Raw genomic sequence first — 20,055 nt, forward strand, 5'->3', positions numbered from 1 at the left:
GCTGCGTTTGTGCAAAGTGTGTGGAGCCGGCGTTGGCCTTGTTTTGGGCCGGGGGTGGCTTAACGGGGAGTTGCTTCACCCCTGTTTTGTGAGAAGACAGCATGAGACAGCCAGACAGCAAGCTCAGACCTCCAGCACAGTTGGCGGGCTGGGGATGCAGACATCAGGCTTCTCACACAGGGAACTATTGAGGATTTCTGGAAGAGTTGGCATATCCAAAGCAAGCAGAAGTGACTTCTCATACATTCTGTCTCCTTGCTTCCTTATGCTGGCTCCTATCGAGGAATGCTGCTGGCATCAGCTTAGCTTCTGAGTTGGCTAGCTCAGACCCTACAGGAGGTTCCAGCAGCTTCTGGAAGGTCCTTCCCTGGCCTTGACCTCTCAGCCTTTCCAGGACCAAAAGGCCAGCCACATGCCTCTTAGAAGAGATTTGGGGTATGAGTTTGAGGGTCTCCTGCCTCTGGATCTTGTCTGGCCAGGTACTTTCCTTCTCTGGGTCACCAAAGGGGCTGTGACTAACTCACGCTCCATTTGTGCAGTGAATACATGCTGATCGACTTTTGTGCACAGCATCGTGGGGGTTGTATGTCTGAGCTGTGAGCAGAACAGCCAGACACATTAGATCTTTTCCAGCTGGTAGAGGCCCAAGGGAGACTGGGCACTGGGGTGGAAAGGAGCAGCTTCCGCTTGCTGGTTGGTGGGGCAGTGAGTGAGCTCGGTTCCACCCTTGGAGGAGGCTGGGAAAGGCCTTGGCAAGGCCACACTGAGTGGACCTGTAGGAAGTGCATCCCAGATCTTATCTTGGAGGTAGCACACACGGAAGGAACGTTGGGGCAGGAATAGTGTTGGCATGTTCAAAAAACGGGAGGGAGACAGCAAAGCTGCAGCACGACAGCAAGGAGAGGGGGTTCAGGGTGGACGGGGCAGGGGTACCCAAAGACCTCAGCTCCTGGTCTGGACACACTTCTGCGGAGCGGCCCCTGGCGCACTCATCAAATTCTAAAGGAGACTGATTCCTGAGAGGTTTGGGGTGGTGTTGGCATAGTTAATTAAGAAAGTTACATGTCATTAAGAGCCCCAAAATACACAAAGCAAAAACAGAACTGAAGGGAGAATAGACTGTTCAGTCATGGTCTTGGCAAGCCCAGCACCCCACTCCAGTCATCACCAGAGCGTTGGGAAGGAAGATGGAGAACAGAGAGGGCCTGGATAGTGCTCTAAACCCCGCTGGCCTAGCAACACTGAGCTACAGAGTGCTCAGGACCTCGTCCAGGGCAGACAGACTGTGTGCTAGGCCACAAAACAAATTTTGAAAAATTTCAAATGACTGAAATCATGCCGGGTCTTTTCCAACCTTAGTGGAATGAAATTAGAAATCTGTACATTTCTGGAAATCCACACACGTGGAGGTGAGCCCAGCTAGCCAGTGGGGCAAAGGAAAGCTGGGTGCGGAGGCCTCTTAGGATGGGGACGGTGGAGGAATACCCTTTTCAGCAGCTGAGGAAACAGGAAGCTGGGGTCTGACAAGCTTTTGGGGCCATTGATAGGGCAGGGGGTGCCACTGTTCTGTGTATAACACAGGGACACCTGCCTTAGGGCGTTTCTGAGGCCCACAGAGCGCCTGTGATTTGTGTCCCTTCACTGGACAAATGCCAGCTGAGCTCCCACTGTGTGCTGAGGGCCATTGCCCTCCTGGGACTTGAGGTAGTGAGGGACCCTGACACAGATCACACAATCAGTGAGAGGTACAGAGGAGTGCAGGGGGCAGTGAGGCCACAGGACCAGGGCAGGGGCGCAGGGGTTCTCATGTGAGAAGCCAGGGAAGAGCGAGCAGAGTGAAAAGTCAGCTGATGAGTGTCTGCAAGGCCATTTCCAGATCCCAGAAGTTGCTCTCAAAGCGGCAGGTCCCCCAGGATCCAAGAGGCTGCCACATGTGGAGTTGGTACAGCTGGGATGTTTGTTGAATGACAGGAGAGAAGCCAAGAGCCATGGAACCAGAGCTCGGAGTGGGCCCTGCCACTGTGAAGGAATAGGAAGGAGGTACCTGAAGTTTGCACCTTAGTGATGTTACCCAAGGAAGGGGATAGTCCCAGAGAAAATGCCTGCTGTGCCAGTGTCATGGCTCTGTGTCATGAGATGCCCCTGCAGACCTGGACCCAGTAAGAGGAAAGCCCTGCCAGAGTATGTGTCTCAGCAACCCCCCAACACTTAGTCCTGGGCTGGGGAACTGCTTAACGCATCCAGGTCCACCACCGTGCCTTCCACATCTGGCTGCCCTAGGACATGACTCCACATCCCGACTCTTGTCATGCCCTTCCCAGAGGCATAACATCCAGCAGAAGCAAGCTTGCTGAGAGCGCCCTGGGTGTCAGCCATGGCCAGGTGTCCGGTCACAAGGACTGCTGCCTCCCTGCTTATCCCACTGATGCCTTCCATCTCCCTGCGGGGGGGATGTTGGCACCCCCATTTCCCAAGCGAGGAGACAGAAGCCTGAGCGAGTGAAATGATTTGCCCAAGATGTGCCTTCAGGAGGTGTCAGAACTGGGAGAGAGGAAGCTCTGTAGGCCTTCCAGAGGGGTTGAGCACCTTCACACTCTGCCCTCATGGTCTGGCCACTGGGTTGTGCCCATTGGAATCCCCCCTTGACTCCTCCATTTCATCTGGGGCCCAGTGGTATGTTCACAGTTGCCCCAAGGACTGTTGAACCCCGTTGTGTTATGAGGGGTTTGTTTCCCAAGCACTTTGATGGATGGCCTCCTTGGATCACCTGGTGCAGACATGAGGACAGCAGTCCTCGCCCTTTCACAGAGGCTTGCAGCGAGCGCTTAGAACAGACACGAGCAAGCAGCCCAAGCTTGCATTTCTGACCCAAACCCAAGTTGTCGGTCCACACAGGAGAGAGTCCAGGTTGGGATCCTTTTCTCTCCCAGTCTCTTAGGATGAGGTCCGCAAACTCCAGGCCTCTGTCTGCAAGCTAAGATAGTGGAGTATGCATATGGCCCAAGAAGCTGAAGGTCCCTCTGTGGCCCTTATGGAGAAAGTGCTGCCTGGGGCTCACAGCTCATTATCTGTGTTATTTAGGGCAGTTGCTGTGGTTCCACTCCACCCTGCAGCTAGCAGAGCACTTTCCCAGGCATGCCTCATCTAATTCCTAACAGCTCCTCAATGCAGGTGGTCCTCGTTTGGCTAAACTTGGACTTTAGGGACTTTTCTGAAAATAAGAAAATTGGCTCCTCCGCTTGCTCTCACAAGAGTGCCCCGGGAGGAGTGATGTTCACCCCTGGACGTGTGCTTCTGGCTGCTTAGTTCTGAAGAGTTGTAGGTCTGTGAGGGATTGGATATTATCTGGGAATGGGAGCAGGGCTCGTTTTAAGGCTTCTTGATGGCTAGTTGTTCACATTCTAAAACTAAAAGTTGTGGAAATTCTTCAGCCACCTTCTGTCTTCACTTGTGCTTTTCAGTAGGTTGTGTTGTCTGTTGAGTTATGTTTGACGATTGTGTTCTGAACCTTTGCAGCAGACTTAGGTCCAAGGCATTGAAATTCTCTGTTGCTCTGGAAATCCTGGTCCACCTTGAAACAGGGTTCCGTGCCATGGAACATGCCGGGGCAAGGAACAGAAATTGCTACGATCCACTGTTAGGCAACCATTTTAAGCAGCCCTGCTGCCCTCCAGCATGGAGCAGGTTGCTTGCCAGCTCTTGGCAGAATTAATTTCAGCCAGATAACATTTTATGGTGCTTGAGTTGGGGGGTAGCACGCCATTAGCTGTGACCGGTGGAGAGACATAGAAACCGATCTTTGCGGTAAATGCATTCTCAGCCCTTAGGAGGACTCCTCAGCCTGTGGCCTCATAAGGCAGGCTCAGAAGGTTCCTGGGGGGATTTTTGAGCATTAGGTTAAAAGTCTGTCCACAACTTGGGTGCCTGAGCTCAGGGAGTTGGCCCTCAGCATGGCGTTTCAGGATCCCTTCATGACGGAGCTCAAGCTGCTGGGTGCTGGGCAGCCTGGCCCTTGCTTACCGCCCTGCCATGTGCTCTCATTTCAGAGGCCAACTGGAGGCTCCAGCCCTGAAGGCGGAGAAGGTGAGGAAATCTCTAAAACGTTTCATCTTCCTTGGTAGTAAAAGTAGAAGCAGCCTGATTCTCTCCTCCTTCTCCTCATTTTCTGTAGATTCCGACCGAGAAGATGGAAATTACTGCCCTCCTGTCAAGCGAGAAAGAACATCCTCTTTAACCCAGTTCCCACCTTCACAGTCAGGTAACCATTGCACACCGTTGCCGGTCAGTGAGAGCATCTGCACTGATGAGCCCGCCTCCCCCTTGGTGTCTGTCTCCTGTCCACACCCAGTTAGCACCCACCTGAGACACCATCTCTGTCAGGAGTAAAGCTGGAGATGCTCCCTTCTGGAACCAGTGACACTTAACAGAGGGTCGCCACCTAGTGGACTCAAAGATGACGCACCAAGAAATGGTCCCCCGAAATAGAGGACTGTCGGTCCTGTTGGGGGCTCTGGCCATTAATTACATGCCCTCCTCCCAGATTTGTGGCTGTGTCTCTAGCCTGAGGGTGTAGAAGTGGGAATTACAGTGTCCTCCTGACCCTTCAGCCATGTGCCAAGAGCTTGGCAGTCTGGTTGAGAAGCACAGACACACAGTACATAACAAACCAAGTGGCCCCGGAACACACTTTGGTGATGGAATGCCGTGAGCTCCCAGAGGAGGCCTTGGTGGAACATTGAAGGGTGGGCCAGGCTGGGACCCTGTACAGAAGGCTGGGCCCAAGGGTGTGGAGCTCTAGGTGGGGACTGGCAGACCAACCTGGGGACTTGTTACAAAGGCTGATGCAGCAAAGATGCAGTTTCCCAGGGTCAAGAGAGATGCTGGGGCTTTTTGGTGGGAGGTTCTGTGAGCCTGGGGACAGCTCTGCAGATCGACTTGTGTGCTCCTTCTCATCCCCATCTTGACTTACCCCCGCCCCCCAGCATCGTCCATCTTCTCAGTCTTAGCTCTCTAGTGCAGACTTAGAGATGCACATATATTCAGAGACGATCTCTAGTTCCTTATTGGTGGGTTCATGTAAAGCATTTTATACCTGCAAACCTTAAGGATAGCACTTTACGGGGAAAAGACACCCGGGAAGGTTGTTTCTGCTTATAAAAGTAATGCAAATGTGATGGGAGGGCACGAGGTAGAAAGTTAGTGTCCTTTCTAGATCCTCCCTGCAACACACTGGATTTCACTCCTGTTTCCCTTAACACTCACTGTGGACGTTGCCACATCCTTGCTCATGACTGCTCGAGGCCCCCCTGAAGGGATGTCCTTCGCCAAGCAGGCCTTGAGGAACCATCTGGATAGTTAGCAGTTAGGCTTCAGGAGATCTCCTCTCACTTGTTGCATGGACATTCCTATGAAACAAGGGAGCTTCTGCTTCCTGTGATGGATTGTATTCCTTCCCATTCACTGTGTACTGCGGAGCCACAGTCTGTGGCAGGAGGTGCAACAGAGAAGAGGAGAGGTGATTTCTGTTGTGGCCTAGGGGGCCAAGGAAAAGCCAGGGGCTTGAGGATAAGACAGGCAACCACAGCATCTAAAGGCCTGGTTCATAATGCTGAGCCTCCTACAGTGGGGCTTGGAGATGGAGCCTTCAGGTGGGAGAGGTGCTCCAGTACATGTGTGCCCCGCCTACTCACGCTGTTTTTCCTCTTGTTCCCTTCCCTGCCCGCACCTCCCTGTCGACAGTATCAAAAAACAATGTTTTTATGCCATCAACCTTCTGCGAGCCATCTGCAGGCAATTCTGACTCAGAACCAGGTGAGCCCTTATGTCCCTCTGCCTTTTACTGCCAGTCACTGGGGGTTTTCCTGGGATGAAAAGCAGTTGCTATTGTAAAATAAGATCTTGAACAGGAATGGGCAATTTGAAAACCGGATTCTTTTTCAGTTCCTAAATGTTTTCCCAAATCTACAGCTCATAGATTTGGAATCCAGTGTGAGGCAGGCTTCATAAGCCCTTAATTTATTGTTTCTGCAAGAAGGGCCTGGTCACAAGTCTTTAAGGTGTTGGTTTTGTTTTGTTTTATTTTGTTTTCCCCAAAAACAAAAAGCAGTTATAAAGAGGTATATTAGTCGTTTTTCAAAATTGTACACAAGCAATACATTCATATCATTTTTTTAAAAAGGCAAATGGGAAATACATAGAGTAAAAGAATCCACTTCCCCCTCTCCCACCCAGAGGTAACTGCTATGAGGTTGATGGAATTTCCCAGACCCCATTTCTGCGCATTAGACTCTCACATTAATCAATGTTTCTTAGACCTGTTCAGATAAATATGTAAGCATATTTAATCACAGCTTTAAACCTTGAAGGAAAGTAGCTCTTACCCCTCTGAAGACTATGGAGCCTTCCTTTTTTGGTCTTTCACTAGAGATCCAACTCCAAGATTTCCTGAAAGTTTCTCCCACGTGGCTGAAATTCCTCATAAAAGATTTAATGAGCAAGTTCAACTACCCGAATTCTGTAACCCAACCTGCCTTATATAAATTCATTGCCTACTTCAAAAGCATTGCAAGATAAGTCATACTCTGGCAAGAGGGCGATGTTTTTATAACTTAGGGGGTTGATTCAATAGCACCATTTCAAACAATAGAATTCATTTTGACTCTGAAAGCAAGCTGTTTTGAGCTGACCCCTTCACCAGGTTCTGAGGAGGAGTTTGGTTTGGAAGCAGCCTTGGGAACCCCCAGAGTGCTCTGAGTGCTCGCTTAGCAAGTAGCATTGTGAAAGGTAGAGCCCTGTTAGCCTAGGGGATCAGTCAGCTTCCTATGTCTAGATCACCTCAGGCTGTCAATTTCCATTGAGATTACAGATCTCACCATCACCTCTAAGATGTGTGAGTGACGGCTTCCCTCTATCTCCCCACAGAACCTTTGTCCTGCAGCATTGAGAACATGGGTGTCCTGAGGAAAGGGGGTTCCCAGGCCAGGCTGAGGGATACAGATGCAGCCTCACTTCCTGGTCCCTGAGTCAGAGTAGAGTCTATCCTCTTCTGTCCTTGCCTACCTGCCTTTTATTTTTTAGCTTTAATTTGGCAGGGGGCTCCCCCGGTTAATTTATGGAAGAGTTTTATAAAGCACTTCCACATCCCTTTGCCCATTCAATTTTCCCCAATCGTCCCAGTGATGTCCTTCATGGCAGAGGGATCAGATCCCCGACCGTATACCACATATCTCTCTATCTGTAATACTTCCTCATTCTTTCCTTGACATTTATGGCTTTGAAGATTACAGGCCAGTTATTTTGGAGAAGTTTTTCTGTCTGTGTTTATCCAATGATTCCTGGTAGTTCTACCCAGGTAGTGCCCGTGGGGCTAGAATTCCACAGAAGCGAAGCTGTGTTCTTCACACGACACACTGTCCCAGGTGGCACATGGTGCTTACCTGTCCTGGTACCCGTGGGGCTGATTTGCCCACTAGGTTAGTGTGGGCTGTGTCAGTTTGTCCACTGTGAGATCATCCCCTTTTTTCTGAGGAGATACTCTGAGACACTACAAAAGCCCTCTCCTGTCACTGTTGCCCTCCAGTGTCCACCTCCACCGATGTTCTCTTGCTTGGATTAGTCATCACTGACGATCGATCACCCAGATGGATCACCCAAGTGGGGGGTTTTCTGTGTTCATCGTTAATAGTATGCTTCATCGGTGTTCTGTAAGGGAGCTTTCCTTTCTCCCCACTTAGTCCTTTGTTACATTGTACAGCAAGATGGATGTGTGGATTCCTGTTGTAGTCAACAGGATACATTCTGTCATTATTAGTATAGAATTTCTTTATTAGTACAGAATTTCTTTTAATCGTCCCAGATTTGGCTGGCAGGAGTCCCATCAAGCAGGTTCCTGAGTCTTTTTGCTATGACTCATTATTCTTTTAAGCACTTTGTTTTGTCCTAACAAGAGGCTCCAGGCTAATCACCGTCTCTCACAAGGGTCCTTAGTGGAGACCAGTCTCTAGAAACAAGATCTGTGTGCTCAGCAGGCTCACCGCCATTGGACTGTCCCTGCACTTGGGCCCCCTCGATGCCCAGAAATGGGGACACACACACTCAAACCCATGTGCATACACATGTGTACACATACTTCTTTGTCCATATCTATCTGCATGTGCAGGTGACCCTGGGTTCACACGTGTACTTCATATCCAGCACCAACCGGGTTCATCTGAGCCTCCCTGCTTCATATTTCTACCTTTCTTTTTGACAGAAACCTGGCTCTCTTTGTCCACGGTGCATGTCCCCAGCACAACTTTTGCCCCTGCCCAGCCCCTGCCAAGCTGTCTCCTCTTAGAGTCTTTTCGTCTTCCGGCATACACCAAGTTGAAGTTGAGCATTGCTTCCCGCAGAGGAAGGGCAAGGCATAAAGTACCATCAAAGGAGCCTGCTTCCTCTAGACAGGATTAGGAGGAGAGAGAGATTTGCTTCAGAGGGAGCAACCTCTTAACCTCAGTGAGCTCGCAACAGGGCACACATATGCCCTCAAGAAGACACTGGTATAGTCACTCATGCACCCCGGTGATCCTGTCATGTGTGCTAGGGCTCTGGCCTTCAGCAACACCCTTTAATTGTACGCTGACCATGTTGCAGGAAAAGTGAGTTTTTTGAGGCCATGAAAAGAGAGCATGTCTATTTTGGTGAAGATGGGGCCTGCGGGCAGGCCTTGGCTTGGCTGTCCTGTGAGCACACCTCCCTGCTGCCTTGGCTCCTTCGTCCCTAGTTGCCGTGACAGATGTGGCATGCCCTATCTGTCTTGTCTGTCGTCCATTCACTGCAGCATTCAGTGTGACTTCTTGTGCATCTGTGGGGTGGACCAGGTGCCAGGCCCAATTCCAGCAGATGCTCAGTGACAGTGATTGTCCAGGCCTCCACCCCCACTGGTCAGCCTAAGCTGGCTACAAGAGTCAAGCACTGCTGCTAGCATTGCTCTGCACAGAGCAGAGAGGTGGAAAGTGATCAGTAGCCACAATGTAAGCATTATAAAGCCAGCTATAAAGCTTTTTAAAAATTAGTTCAATTGTGAGTTTCATCTCAATTTTTTTTTTAATGTTTGTAAATTGCCAGTCATCTTCTGAATAGTCCTGAGCTTTGGAAATGTGATTCAGTATTTTTCTCCTAAAGAGAAACATCTGGCAGCATGTCTTCCCCTGCATCTGTGGTGTCTGATTCTCCTGAGTGTGGTTTTTATGACCTCTCTCTTATGGGAGAGACCCCAGCTCACTAACACAGGCTCTTGGGAGCCTAGTGGACTCAATTCCTTCATACTAACTAGCAGCGAGAGTTTTTGTAATCCCATTTTTGCCCAAGGAGAGCAGTTTGGCTCACCAGCATGCAGACAACAGGAAGGAGGCTTTCCTCCTTTGTTGAGAATTCTGCATTGACTTTGTTTTATGCCTCAGAGTTTGGCCTGAAGGCATTTGTGTTGTTTCATTGTACCATTGGTTGGTTTTTAGGTATCCACAGAATTGTGCAGCCATCACCATAATTAATTTTAGATCATTCCATCACCCCAAAGAGAAGCCCCGTCCCCATGAGCAGTCACCTCCCACCCCCTCCCCAGACCCTGGCAACCAAGAATCTACTTTCTGTCTCCATGGATTCACCTGTTGTGGATGTTTCATATAAATAGAATCCCATATTATGTGATTTTCTAAGATCTCTTCCCATTTGTTTGTTTTTCCTCCAACGATGTTTTGTAGTTTTGTCTGTTAAATTTATTCCCAAGTTTTATTCTCTTTGGTGCTATTATAAATGGAACTGTTTCCTTCATTTTTGGATTATTCATTGCTAGTGTATAGATACACACAATTGATTTTTGTGTATTGATCTTGTTCCCTGCACCCTGACAAAGGTTTTTTCAAATGAGTTGGACCTTTGCACAAAAGCGAGGTTGCCTCTGGTGGCCCAGAATGCTGTGGTCCTTGTGCTGCCCCAGGAACAGACCTGACATGTTGGAATCACAGGGCTTATTATGCTGATCCTTCCTGTCAAGGCAGATTAGACAGTCCCCACTACCCACCCCTTATGAGATAGGCCAAGTCACCAACACATACAGATGAAGGGATTTGTGTGGACCAGTGGCCCAGCAAAAAGCAGGTTTTGACCCATCACCCTGCTTCCTTCCCCTTCCTTGTCCTGGGCCTTCCAGTGCTCTCGGAAAGGAATGAAGTGAATCTCTCCAGGCACATCTGGAAAGAGAGCAAGCCTGCTGCTGTCTGCCACCTTTGATCTTTCACCACAGAAAACGTGTCTCATTTCCCAGACATCTGCTTGTAGTACAGAGAGGCTTCTCCTAACTACAGATAAATACATCCTCTGACAAGACAAATCCTCTAAGAAAGGGAGACGGGTCCTGGGGACCTTTATTAGGTGGCTCCCTGACATTCTCCAGGGCCTTTGAGGCCGTCACAGCTCTTGGCAAGTTACTGAGTGAGGTAGCCCAGGGATGGACCAGCTTTACACTCACTGTCACTTTTGTCTCACACCTTCGATACCACCTGGTCTTTAATTGTCAGCACCTGGCCTGAAGCCAGCACTTCCCACAACCCCTTGCTTCTTCCTCGTCCAAGCTGCCTTATGACCTTGGTGGTTGAACCAGGCTTCTGCATTTGTGTTTTAACTTGGAAACATGTCCCTGGTTCTCCAGGCTTGTGGCCACTGAGGTCCAGACCACAGTCTTTCCCTTCCCTTGACCCTCTCAGCTTTGCTGTTGGCCCCATCTCTACACCCCCTAGGCAGGCCTGCTTTTTATCTTTTGTCTTCTGCTTGTAGAGGAAAAGAGCAGTGGATTCCGGTTGAAGCCACCAACATTGATCCACGGCCAGGCACCTAGTGCAGGTAGGTAGCCACCTATAAGAAGGAAAGTGGAAGGGCTTTCTCTATACCTCTCTGTGTAGCATCTGTTTGCACAACTGCCTAAGGCAACCCAGCCTGCATGCTCCAGGCTCAGCCTGCTGTCTAGGTCATTGCAGTTAACCTGGCATATGAGCACTAAAAAGTCACTTTAAGGAGCTTATCAGACCAAGAAGATTGTCCTACCTGAGGGGGGTGGGGATGGTGAGGGAGCAGACTCGGCTCAGTGTGGGGCTCTATGCCCAGCACAGGCTCAGTTGATCCAGGCTGTGTCTCCAGAGTACCCCAGCCCCAGGAAGCCACAGAGTAAGCCTGATTAGCAGAGTGGCCACGATCCAGTGGCATGCCGCTGGGGAGCAGAGCCTGGCAGTGGTGCAGAGTTGGAAGCATTCTCTCATGCTTCTTGCCCAATTTGTGTTTGGCAGACAGATTTTCTCAGCATGGCACTTTGAAAAACAGGTGCAAAGGGTATTTTTATTTGAGCCCAAGCAGAGTCTTAAACTCTGGGGGGCTGCCTATGGCTCTCCCTTCACCATCTGTGCTTGATCCTTGAGCCCAGTACTTGAGGATAGCTGTCCCTTGGTCCGTTCCCCCCTCCCCCCCCTTGGCATTACTGTACTCACTCAATTTCTGTAAAGCCCCTGAGAGCCAGTACAGGGCTGTGTGTTTCTACCCATGAGGTCTGAAGGCCCAGGCAAGCAGATCTCTCTTCTCAGGTCTACCAAGCCAGAAGCCCAAGGAACAACAGCGGAGTGTGCTTCGCCCGGCAGTGTTACAAGCCCCACAGCCAAAGGCACTCTCACAGACCGGTAAGAATCTGCCCTGGCATCCAGGCTCACTCAGCAGGGTGTAGAGTGATCCTGAAGTTGGCCTGGGACAGCTGTTTCTTGACACAGGTGACTTTGGCCCTATCTGCTGAATGCACTCAGAAATAGCTGTGGGAACAATCCTGTAAATTCGTGGTGAGGGACGCCTGGGTGGCTCAGTGGTTAATCATCTGCCTTTGGCTCAGAGCGTGATCCTGGTCCTGGGATCAAGTCCCACATCAGGCTCCCTGCGAGGAGCCTGCTCTTCCCTCTACCTGTGTCTCTGCCCCTCTCTCTGTATCTCTCTATGAATGAATAAATAAAATCTTTTTTTAAAAAAAAGTAAAATAAAAAAATAAATAAATCCCTGGTGAGCCCAGGGAAGACGGTATGGTCCCACCGTCTCCCTGTGGCACCAGGCCAAGGTGACCACTAGGTAAGTCCTGCTTTCTGCGCATACTGGCTTCACAAAAGCTGGCTCCTCTCAAGTGTCTCTGGTTCAGCCCAGCATATTTGTAGGCAAAACTTGGCCCTGTGTGTCTGAGAGATTTGAAGGGTCATTTTAGTTATGTGCAAATCATCTGATTTTCCACCATAAGACCTAAATCTTAACCCATATTTCCATGATCTCCACACAGGTCATGGTGTTCAGTTGACCTTTTAGTTTCTTAATGAGCTTTTCTTGTCTTTCTCTTGGCCTCTCCCTGTAATTCAAAAATTCATCAGAAGCAATCCAACATCCCACATGGGGGAAATAGTTAATATTTCTGAAGAGTTTCAACAGGAAAGCTTTTTATAAGCGAGGCTAACCAATCAGCCAAATTTAAAGCTGCACACATCATGTGATCTCAGCTATTTATAGGGAAAAGTGCATAGAATAAAGATGTTATGAGTAAAACGTTTTATAAAACTCATAATCATTCCTTCAATATATATTACTTTTCTCTTTTCTCTTCACAGTATCATTTCTGAGTACACTAAACTTCATACAGTTCTTTGTGGAGTAAGCAATAAGATATTCTCACCTCTGTGAGGTTTTAGTTCTGAGGTTGGGTTTTTCAATGTAAGAATGTAATTTTCAGTAGGGACATTAGATCGTTTTCTTTAAAGAGGAGAAATTACACTGTTGGTCTAAATGGTGGAAGGGAGCACTTGAGGTTTCACACACACACACCCCATCTTCTTGTCCCTGCAGTCCCAAGCAGCGGCACCAACGGAGTCAGTATCCCAGCAGACTGCACGGGGGCCGTGACAGCAACATCACCTGACAACCCTGCACGGAGAAGTCCCTCTGACGAGGTGCGAGCACTTGAGGTGTTTCTGTGCTGGGCAGGGAGCACTTGAAACTTCTCGGAGCTTTACTGAGTGTGTAGACAAGTTACCTGCTCAGAGCAGTGCCTGGGTAGGCCTGTGTTAAGGCTTTCTGTATTTGCTCAGTGGTGTGCATGTGCAACTGCAGCTGATGTCCATAGTTGCTAGAATGCCAAGGATGGTCTGTCCGCAGTTCCAGAGTTCTGTCTGGGTTCCAGAGGCCAGACCCAGCACCTCCCTGTACAAGTGGCCAGCTGGCCTCTGGGCCTGGCCTCTGGGGGGGCGGGGGTCCTTGGAGCCACAGGAATGGCTTTCATTGATGAGATAGTGTGCCCTTTTACATGGAAAGCTGTCTCCCCTCCCTGTTTCCACACCTGAACAACACGGGGGTTCGCATAGGTGGGCCCATTCTAGCTGAAGAAATCAGCTCAGAACATTGATTGATTGATTGATTGATTGATTGATTGATTGATAGGCAGACACAGCAAAGTCTGGGGTTCTGGGTTTCTATAGGCCAAGAGCATGTGTTTTCTAGTGGTATTGCCCGGCAACTGAAAAATGAGGAGCATGTACCAAAGAGCCTGCATTTGCGGGTGGCAGAGGTGAATCTGAAATGCAAGTTGCAGCACCACACCAAGGCTTCCATTCACAAAGCCAGATTGCATGTGTGTGTTTATTTCGACTGGGCTGTTTTGGCAGCTGAGCTGCTGCCTGAGTTCTGGCCCCTCCACCTCCCCCACACACCCCCCATAGTTGCTGGAGAGCAAATGGTGAAATCGATCGTCTACAATTCATTTTTAAAACATCCCTGAGCAACCCCCGCTCCTTCAGACCACAATTAGCAGAATTAAAATTAGGAGCCATCTTTGCAACCTGCTGCTGCTTGGAGACTTGGATAGCTAGGGCGGCTAGCGCAGCAGGGCTGTGAGCTGGAGGGAGTCTGGGAAGCTGCCTGGCCCGCCCACCTCCGGCGTCCCCGGGGAGTCAAGGACAGGCCACACCCGGGCGGCAGCAGCCCCCCGGGGACCTGAGCCAGAGGAGACCCCTTGAGCAGACGGAACTGCGAGAGATGGCCCACCTTGCTTCTTGGGGCTAACCTGTCACTTCTTTTCAGTTGTTGTCTTGTTTTTGTTTCAAACTAGGAGAAAGAGCCCCAGAAAAATGAGTCTAGCGATACTTGTGAGGAGGAGAACTGTGAGAAAAGAGAGCAAGTTGCGCAGCAGGCGTTTGTGTTCGGGCAGAACCTGAGGGACCGAGTCAAGGTGTGTGGATCAGAGGCCCGGATGGGTGCTCGCACTCCGGGGTCGGTCTCTTCTGCCTCCTCCAGTTCAACCACAGGACCTCCGCTTCTCCCTTCAGGGGGCGGGAGGTGGAGGTGGCATAGCCGCAGGCTTGTCCCTGACTGCTGGCATGGCCTCCCTGCTGCACTGCTCAGCTCCCGGCGTGCTCCCTGGAGGCCTCCCTTGTTCTCCCAGTCGCCGGGGATGGGACGAAACCGAGCGTGCCTCTCCTTGGAAACCAACATTTTCGTAGCAAAGGGGACAGCACCATCCGATGCTTTCGACGTCACTGGAGAGCTTGTCATTGCCTAACTTGGGAGCTGCTCTGTCTTGGCACAAAGCAACGTTTAGACAGGTTCATTGTCAGCTGTTGGAGGGCTGGGTATCCTAGGGTACCAGGCAGCATCCCTGGCCCTCCCCCTCCGGGTGCCAGGAGTATGCCCCCACCCCCTGACGCGGCAACCCAAAGTGTCCCCTCATGAGGCTGAGCATTCCCTTTGGGACCAAGTCACCCCTAATTGAGAATCATTACCTTATTTTTTTTAAGGTAGGGCAGATAGAAAAATAACTATTCTGTCCCATACTAAGCAATAGCATCTGTCCCCTCCTGGCTGCCCCCAAGGCCTATTGGTCTAGTCTGGGGACTTTGAGTCAGGGGTAGAGAGCATCTGGCAGGGGCTCTGGGCTCGGGACCCTGTGTGCTGTCACTCTGAGAAGCCAGAATTAGGCAACACTACCTTTCCAGCCACCAGGATAGAGTGTCCCTCTGTGCCGTTTCCAGCAGCTCATCTGGCAGGAGTTCCTTTAGAAGCCTGAGAGACAACATGAGTGGCTGTGTCTGGGGACGTTTGTGGTTGTCACGGCTAGGGTGTAGGTACCACTGCCATCCAGTGGGTGGGAGCAGGGGATGCTGCCCAATACCCCACGGTGTCCAGGGCGGCTTCCCCACAGAGAAAGATCCAGCCCCAATGTCAGTGATGCTGAGAAGGAGAAATCCTGAAATAAAGGAATAAAAAAGTCTCTCCAGCACGTAGAAAACATCAGGTTGTGCCATCTGCCTTCTCCTTTGGTGTTCGCTGTCCAACAGAAACACAAATCCCTAGGGATGAAAAGTAAGCATTGCTGTTGCGTGACTTTAGCCAAAGTAATGAGTCCCTTGGAGGCTGCTCACTCCAGGGAGGAGGAAGCCGGAGAAGGAAGGGCCTTGAGATCCACCTATGCTAGGGGGCAGGGGCCTGGCCTAAACCGCCAGGTCAAGTCTGTTCCTAGAGTCCAGGGGGATGGCTGCCTTGAAATTGGGGCTGAGGCCCTGTCTTACGGAGGCTCAGGGCTCACGTGATCTGTAGTATCACAGTTACATGCCACTTCTCAATGGGGGCGATTTCTTGGCACCCTGAACCCCTGCTTTCTCACTCAGTAGGTCGAGGTTGATAATACCTCTCAGGGTTCCTGGGAGTATCACATTCGATGATAGATTCAACAGAGCTGGCACAGCAGTTAGCAAGCATTAAAAAAAAGCCCTCAAGAAACGATGTTTTTATTATATTTATAATAAACCCCTTAAAATGCCAGATTTGGAAGCATTCTGTGGCCTCTCATTACAAGCATTGGTGAAAAGGGGAACAAGATGTCAATTGAGGGATTTATTTTTTTAAACAAGGTAGAAAAAGTTCCCTGATGCCTTACAAACTCTTTTTCTATCTTAACCATTAAAAGCAGAAATGGCAAAGTTGATTACAGCGCGTGCCCCCCCCCGGTGTACGCACGTGCACATGCACACACACACACGAGCTGTGCCATAGGCCCTGGGGTATGCAGACAGGCTGAGCTGTTGAGGTCCCGAACAGGCGTTGTCTGGGCAGTAAGTGTCGCCTCTCTGTTTCCCAGTTAACAAATGAGAACACTGAAGTAGCTGACATGGAGAATGCCGGACATCCCAGTTCAGAAACGCCAACTGCGACCAACTATTTCCTTCAGTATATCAGCTCCAGGTGTGTGTCTTGGGCCGGGTGGCCAGCCTCAGAGTGACCCAGGTCATCCCCTAGCCTGGGGCCCAGGGTGAGGAGGCAGCACCTGGACCAGGAACCTGGTCCTTCTGGAGGGCAGGATGGAGGTGGGAGTGGGGGAAGCAGATTTCACCAGAATCCTGGATCTCCTCCCCCGCCCAATCCCCTGGCTCCCTCCCTTATTCCCATTCTGGGCACAGCTGTGAAGGGGCCAGGATGGTGTGTTTCAACAGACAAGGCAGGACCCAAGTTCTCCTTGGCCCTTGGAGTGACCTCTGTCACCTGGATCTCATGCTCAGAGCAGAACCCAGTGGACCAATGGCTGCTTGGCTGCCTCCTGTTACCTGCCAGGTTCCGGCCTATGGGGACCCCTTACCCTGGATTTGGGTTCGCTGGTGGTTAACACTGCTGGTGGTGGTGCTCACTAGTGGCCTGGGTGCCCCATGGATATTTCAGAGAAAAAGGAGACAAGCCAGCAGAGTAGATAGAGAACATGGGCGTGGACTTCAGAGAGACCTGGCATGAATGGTGGTGACCTCACACTTGGCTTCCTAGACCCTGATTAGCAAAGTGCATTGGATATTGTTTTAAAGACATTTTTTGTACTGCAGCATTTCCCAGATTGGGATGTGCTTACACCCGTGACATCTTAAACTAGATGAAATGTGATGGTGACAGCAGCTCCGAGGTCATCCAGTGTCCTCTGCCAGCAGCCCAGGGGCAGGAGGTGTCCTTTCCTTTGTGCAGCCCAGGGGGACTAGTGGGTTCCTTCAGGGAAGTAGGTGGCGCCTGGTCTGACCTCTGCGATCAGCCTCTCTGAAGCGGTATCTTCATGCACCCCGAAGGGGACATCCGCCTCAAGGAGGTTGGGGATGATGAGGTGACTGTCAGGCGTGTCCCATAGTGCCCACATGCAGTGGACCCTTGGAAGTGGGAGCTGAGAGTCTGTGTTCCCTGGTCAGCACAGCCTGGCTCAGAGGCTTGTGAGCACCTAACCCCAGTGTGCTGGCCCATCCCCTGGAGGGGAGGCTGAGGGGCGCCAACACTGTGCTTTCTGCACCAAGGGTTTGGCCCTTAACCCACTCTGGCCGTGCACATGCATGTGCAACACATGCAAGTGTGTACACCTGTCTGCCCCCCTCCATTGGGTGCCCACACCCACAGCATGCCTTCTCTTCAGTTTAGACAACTCGACCAATAGTGCCGACACTGCCAGCAACAAATTCGTGTTTGGCCAGAACATGAGCGAGCGCGTGCTGGTGAGTGGCCCCTCTGGGGACTGTTTGTCCTGGGGCCCCAGGGTGAGGGACATGTGAATATGGCTGCCACCTTGTCTCCTATAAAGTGAAAATGCTTCTAGTTACAAGAGAAAGAAGACCCAACTCAGACTTGGGGGCAGGGTCGTTGCATTGGGAAGCTCTCCAGGAGCTGGTGTTCAGGCTTCCTGCCTTCTCTGCCAGCTGGCTTAGCTTCATCCTGGGATAGGCTTCCCCTTAAGTCTGGGGCCATGCTTCCTCCTGGCTGAGGCCAGCTGCAATGACAGTCCTCAGACCAGAGTCCTTAGCCATGTGCTTCTGAGCCACCTCTGAGCCGAGGGAGTTCAGCTTCACACCCCCCACCCCACCCCCATCCCTGACTGTGAGGCTGCAGCATGGAGGGGGCTTTGGGGAAGGGGCCTTGGAGGGGCCCCTGCAGTGTCCCAGGTGTCTGCTGGGCACACCATGGCCAGGGCACTTGGATACCCTTATGCTGTCTCCCCATCCAAGAAAGCCTGGCCAGCCTGGGATGGGGTTATTATTTACCTGCTTCCTTATTTTGTTCCTTTTCTTTCCTTATCCAATGCATGTGAGGCCACTCTGTCCATTGTGAGTGTGGCTAAGGAGCTGTTTTCTCCCACTTAACATTTCCATCTTTGTGTTACATTAAGGAGCCTCCTGCTGCTTTCCTTAAGCATCAATACTATTATTTTTCTGTTACAACAAAATGGTCCAAGAGCTGCCTCACACAGAGATAAACAGCTGGTGGCATACACCTCCCTGAGATGTCAGGGGAGTCCCTACTTAGGGACTTGGAGGGCAGTTCGCCTAGAGGGTAGAAGGGTGGATCTGGGAGGGCCGAGCTGCCTGTATCAGAAGGGTACTTTTCTGGTTTTACCACCAAATGATGCTCAGGAACGTTGTGTGGAAACAAGGCCGCAGGCTAGAACCCACCCCCTGGGGAGGGGTTGTCTAGGCTCCTCTGCCCAGTCTGGGTGGGTCCCCAAAGCTGTGAAGAAAAAGCTCTCTGGGAGTCCTTGCTGAGAGGAGAGCTGCCATCCCAGCAGAGGGGCTTCCTGTTCCACAGCGGCTGGCCCACGAGCACCCAAGCATGCTCTCCTCCCCATGTGCTTCCATCTCCCTGCAGAGCCCGCCCAAATTAAATGAAGTCAGTTCAGATGCCACCAGGGAAAATGCAGCTGCTGAGTCCGGGTCTGAGTCCTCGTCCCAGGAGGCCACCCCTGAGAAAGGTATGCTGCAGTCCCACTGACTTGTGGGAAGGGTACCAAGCGACAGGGTCATTATCCATCCATACCCCTGCCCGGGAGGGCTCCAGCTCTCTACAGCATTAGTAGCCACACATGAACCAGACACTGGGGCATTGTTGAAAAGCCATGGGTGCTGGTTTTCAGCAAGCAGAGAGGGGACGTGTTCATCCTAAAGGAGCAAGGCCTTGGCGCTTCAGGATGACTCTGGGGATAGGATTATTGAGGAGGGTGTCCCCCTCTTGCCCTGAGGTTGGGAAGGGGAGTTTCTCTTCAGTGTTCTGTGTGAAGAATCTCACTGTTCCCCTGTCCTCTACTAAATGAGTGGCAGTGGGAAATCTGGAGCCATGCTGGCATCTAGCTCGCAGATGGTCTCCCTACAGATCCAGGGCCAGATTGCTGTATTTCTGGGGTCCGCTCCAGGTCCCAGGAGCCGGCACCCTTGAGGCAGAGCCAGCCCTTTTCTGTCTCCTGTGAGGTATACACACACGCACACCCCAACAAATAAATAGTCAATGTTGTTTAGCTAATAACATTTCAGAGTCCCTGGCCGAGTCGGCAGCTGCCTACACCAAGGCAACAGCACGGAAGTGTTTGTTGGAAAAAGTGGAAGTCATCACCGGGGAGGAGGCGGAGAGCAACGTGTTACAGGTGAGACAGGCCTGGAGGGAGGGCATCTGGCCTTTAGGTGGTGGTATGAGAGGCCATCCTCCGTAGCCCCCGGCTTCTCCATGCATCTGAGGGGTTGGACCCCCCTGTCGGCCCCACACAGTGGACCTCCCTGGGCAGTGCCCCACTCCCTGGGACCTCATTGGCGGAGCTTCTGAGAGCTTAGTGTGAGCACTAAGGAACTTCTGGTCCTGCTTTGTTTTTGAGCAGAGGGATCTGTTTTGAGGCATTCTCGATAGTTCGGGGCATTACAGAGACTGTCGTAACAAAGACCCAGGATGAATGGCTGTGATTGTTTTGGCACACTCTCACCCTGAGTTGTTTTATTAGGGAACCAGGATCACAGATGCAGCTCAAACTTGTCCCGCCTTTCCTCTGCATCCCGGGGCAACATGAACACTTTCAGGGCACTTAATTCATCTGCTTTTCATTGTTGTGCGCATGCACCTTTAAAGTGTACAAGTCAGTGGTTTTTAGCGTATTCACAGATTTATGCAACTGCCACCACTGTCAAAATAGAACAGTTTTGTCCACAAAACAGAAACTGCCCATCAGCAGTCACCCCTCAT

At 51.0% G+C, this 20,055-nt stretch overlaps 1 protein-coding gene across 16 annotated transcripts in view; it reads left to right on the plus strand.

The window, feature by feature from the left end:
• The window catches only part of RANBP3 (RAN binding protein 3), a 53,936-nt gene that overhangs the window by 29,619 nt on the left and 4,262 nt on the right, over positions 1 to 20,055 (plus strand). For 4 of the 16 annotated variants that reach the window (XM_025457149.2, XM_035702864.2, XM_035702866.2 and 1 more), the window contains 11 exons: positions 4,047 to 4,083; positions 4,172 to 4,258; positions 5,740 to 5,811; positions 10,813 to 10,878; positions 11,610 to 11,702; positions 12,895 to 12,998; positions 14,153 to 14,272; positions 16,178 to 16,281; positions 17,477 to 17,555; positions 18,700 to 18,802; positions 19,359 to 19,468. In XM_025457149.2, coding sequence (XP_025312934.1) covers positions 4,047 to 4,083; positions 4,172 to 4,258; positions 5,740 to 5,811; positions 10,813 to 10,878; positions 11,610 to 11,702; positions 12,895 to 12,998; positions 14,153 to 14,272; positions 16,178 to 16,281; positions 17,477 to 17,555; positions 18,700 to 18,802; positions 19,359 to 19,468 — 975 coding nt within the window. Of the gene's footprint in view, positions 1 to 4,046; positions 4,084 to 4,171; positions 4,259 to 5,739; positions 5,812 to 10,812; positions 10,879 to 11,609; positions 11,703 to 12,894; positions 12,999 to 14,152; positions 14,273 to 16,177; positions 16,282 to 17,476; positions 17,556 to 18,699; positions 18,803 to 19,343; positions 19,469 to 20,055 lie in introns of all 16 variants that reach the window. The other 12 variants (XM_025457146.3, XM_025457155.3, XM_035702868.2 and 9 more) reach the window with 4 other exon arrangements.

The sequence above is a fragment of the Canis lupus genome, chromosome 20, assembly GCF_003254725.2.
Source record: "Canis lupus dingo isolate Sandy chromosome 20, ASM325472v2, whole genome shotgun sequence".
Classification (NCBI taxonomy): Eukaryota; Metazoa; Chordata; class Mammalia; order Carnivora; family Canidae; genus Canis; species Canis lupus.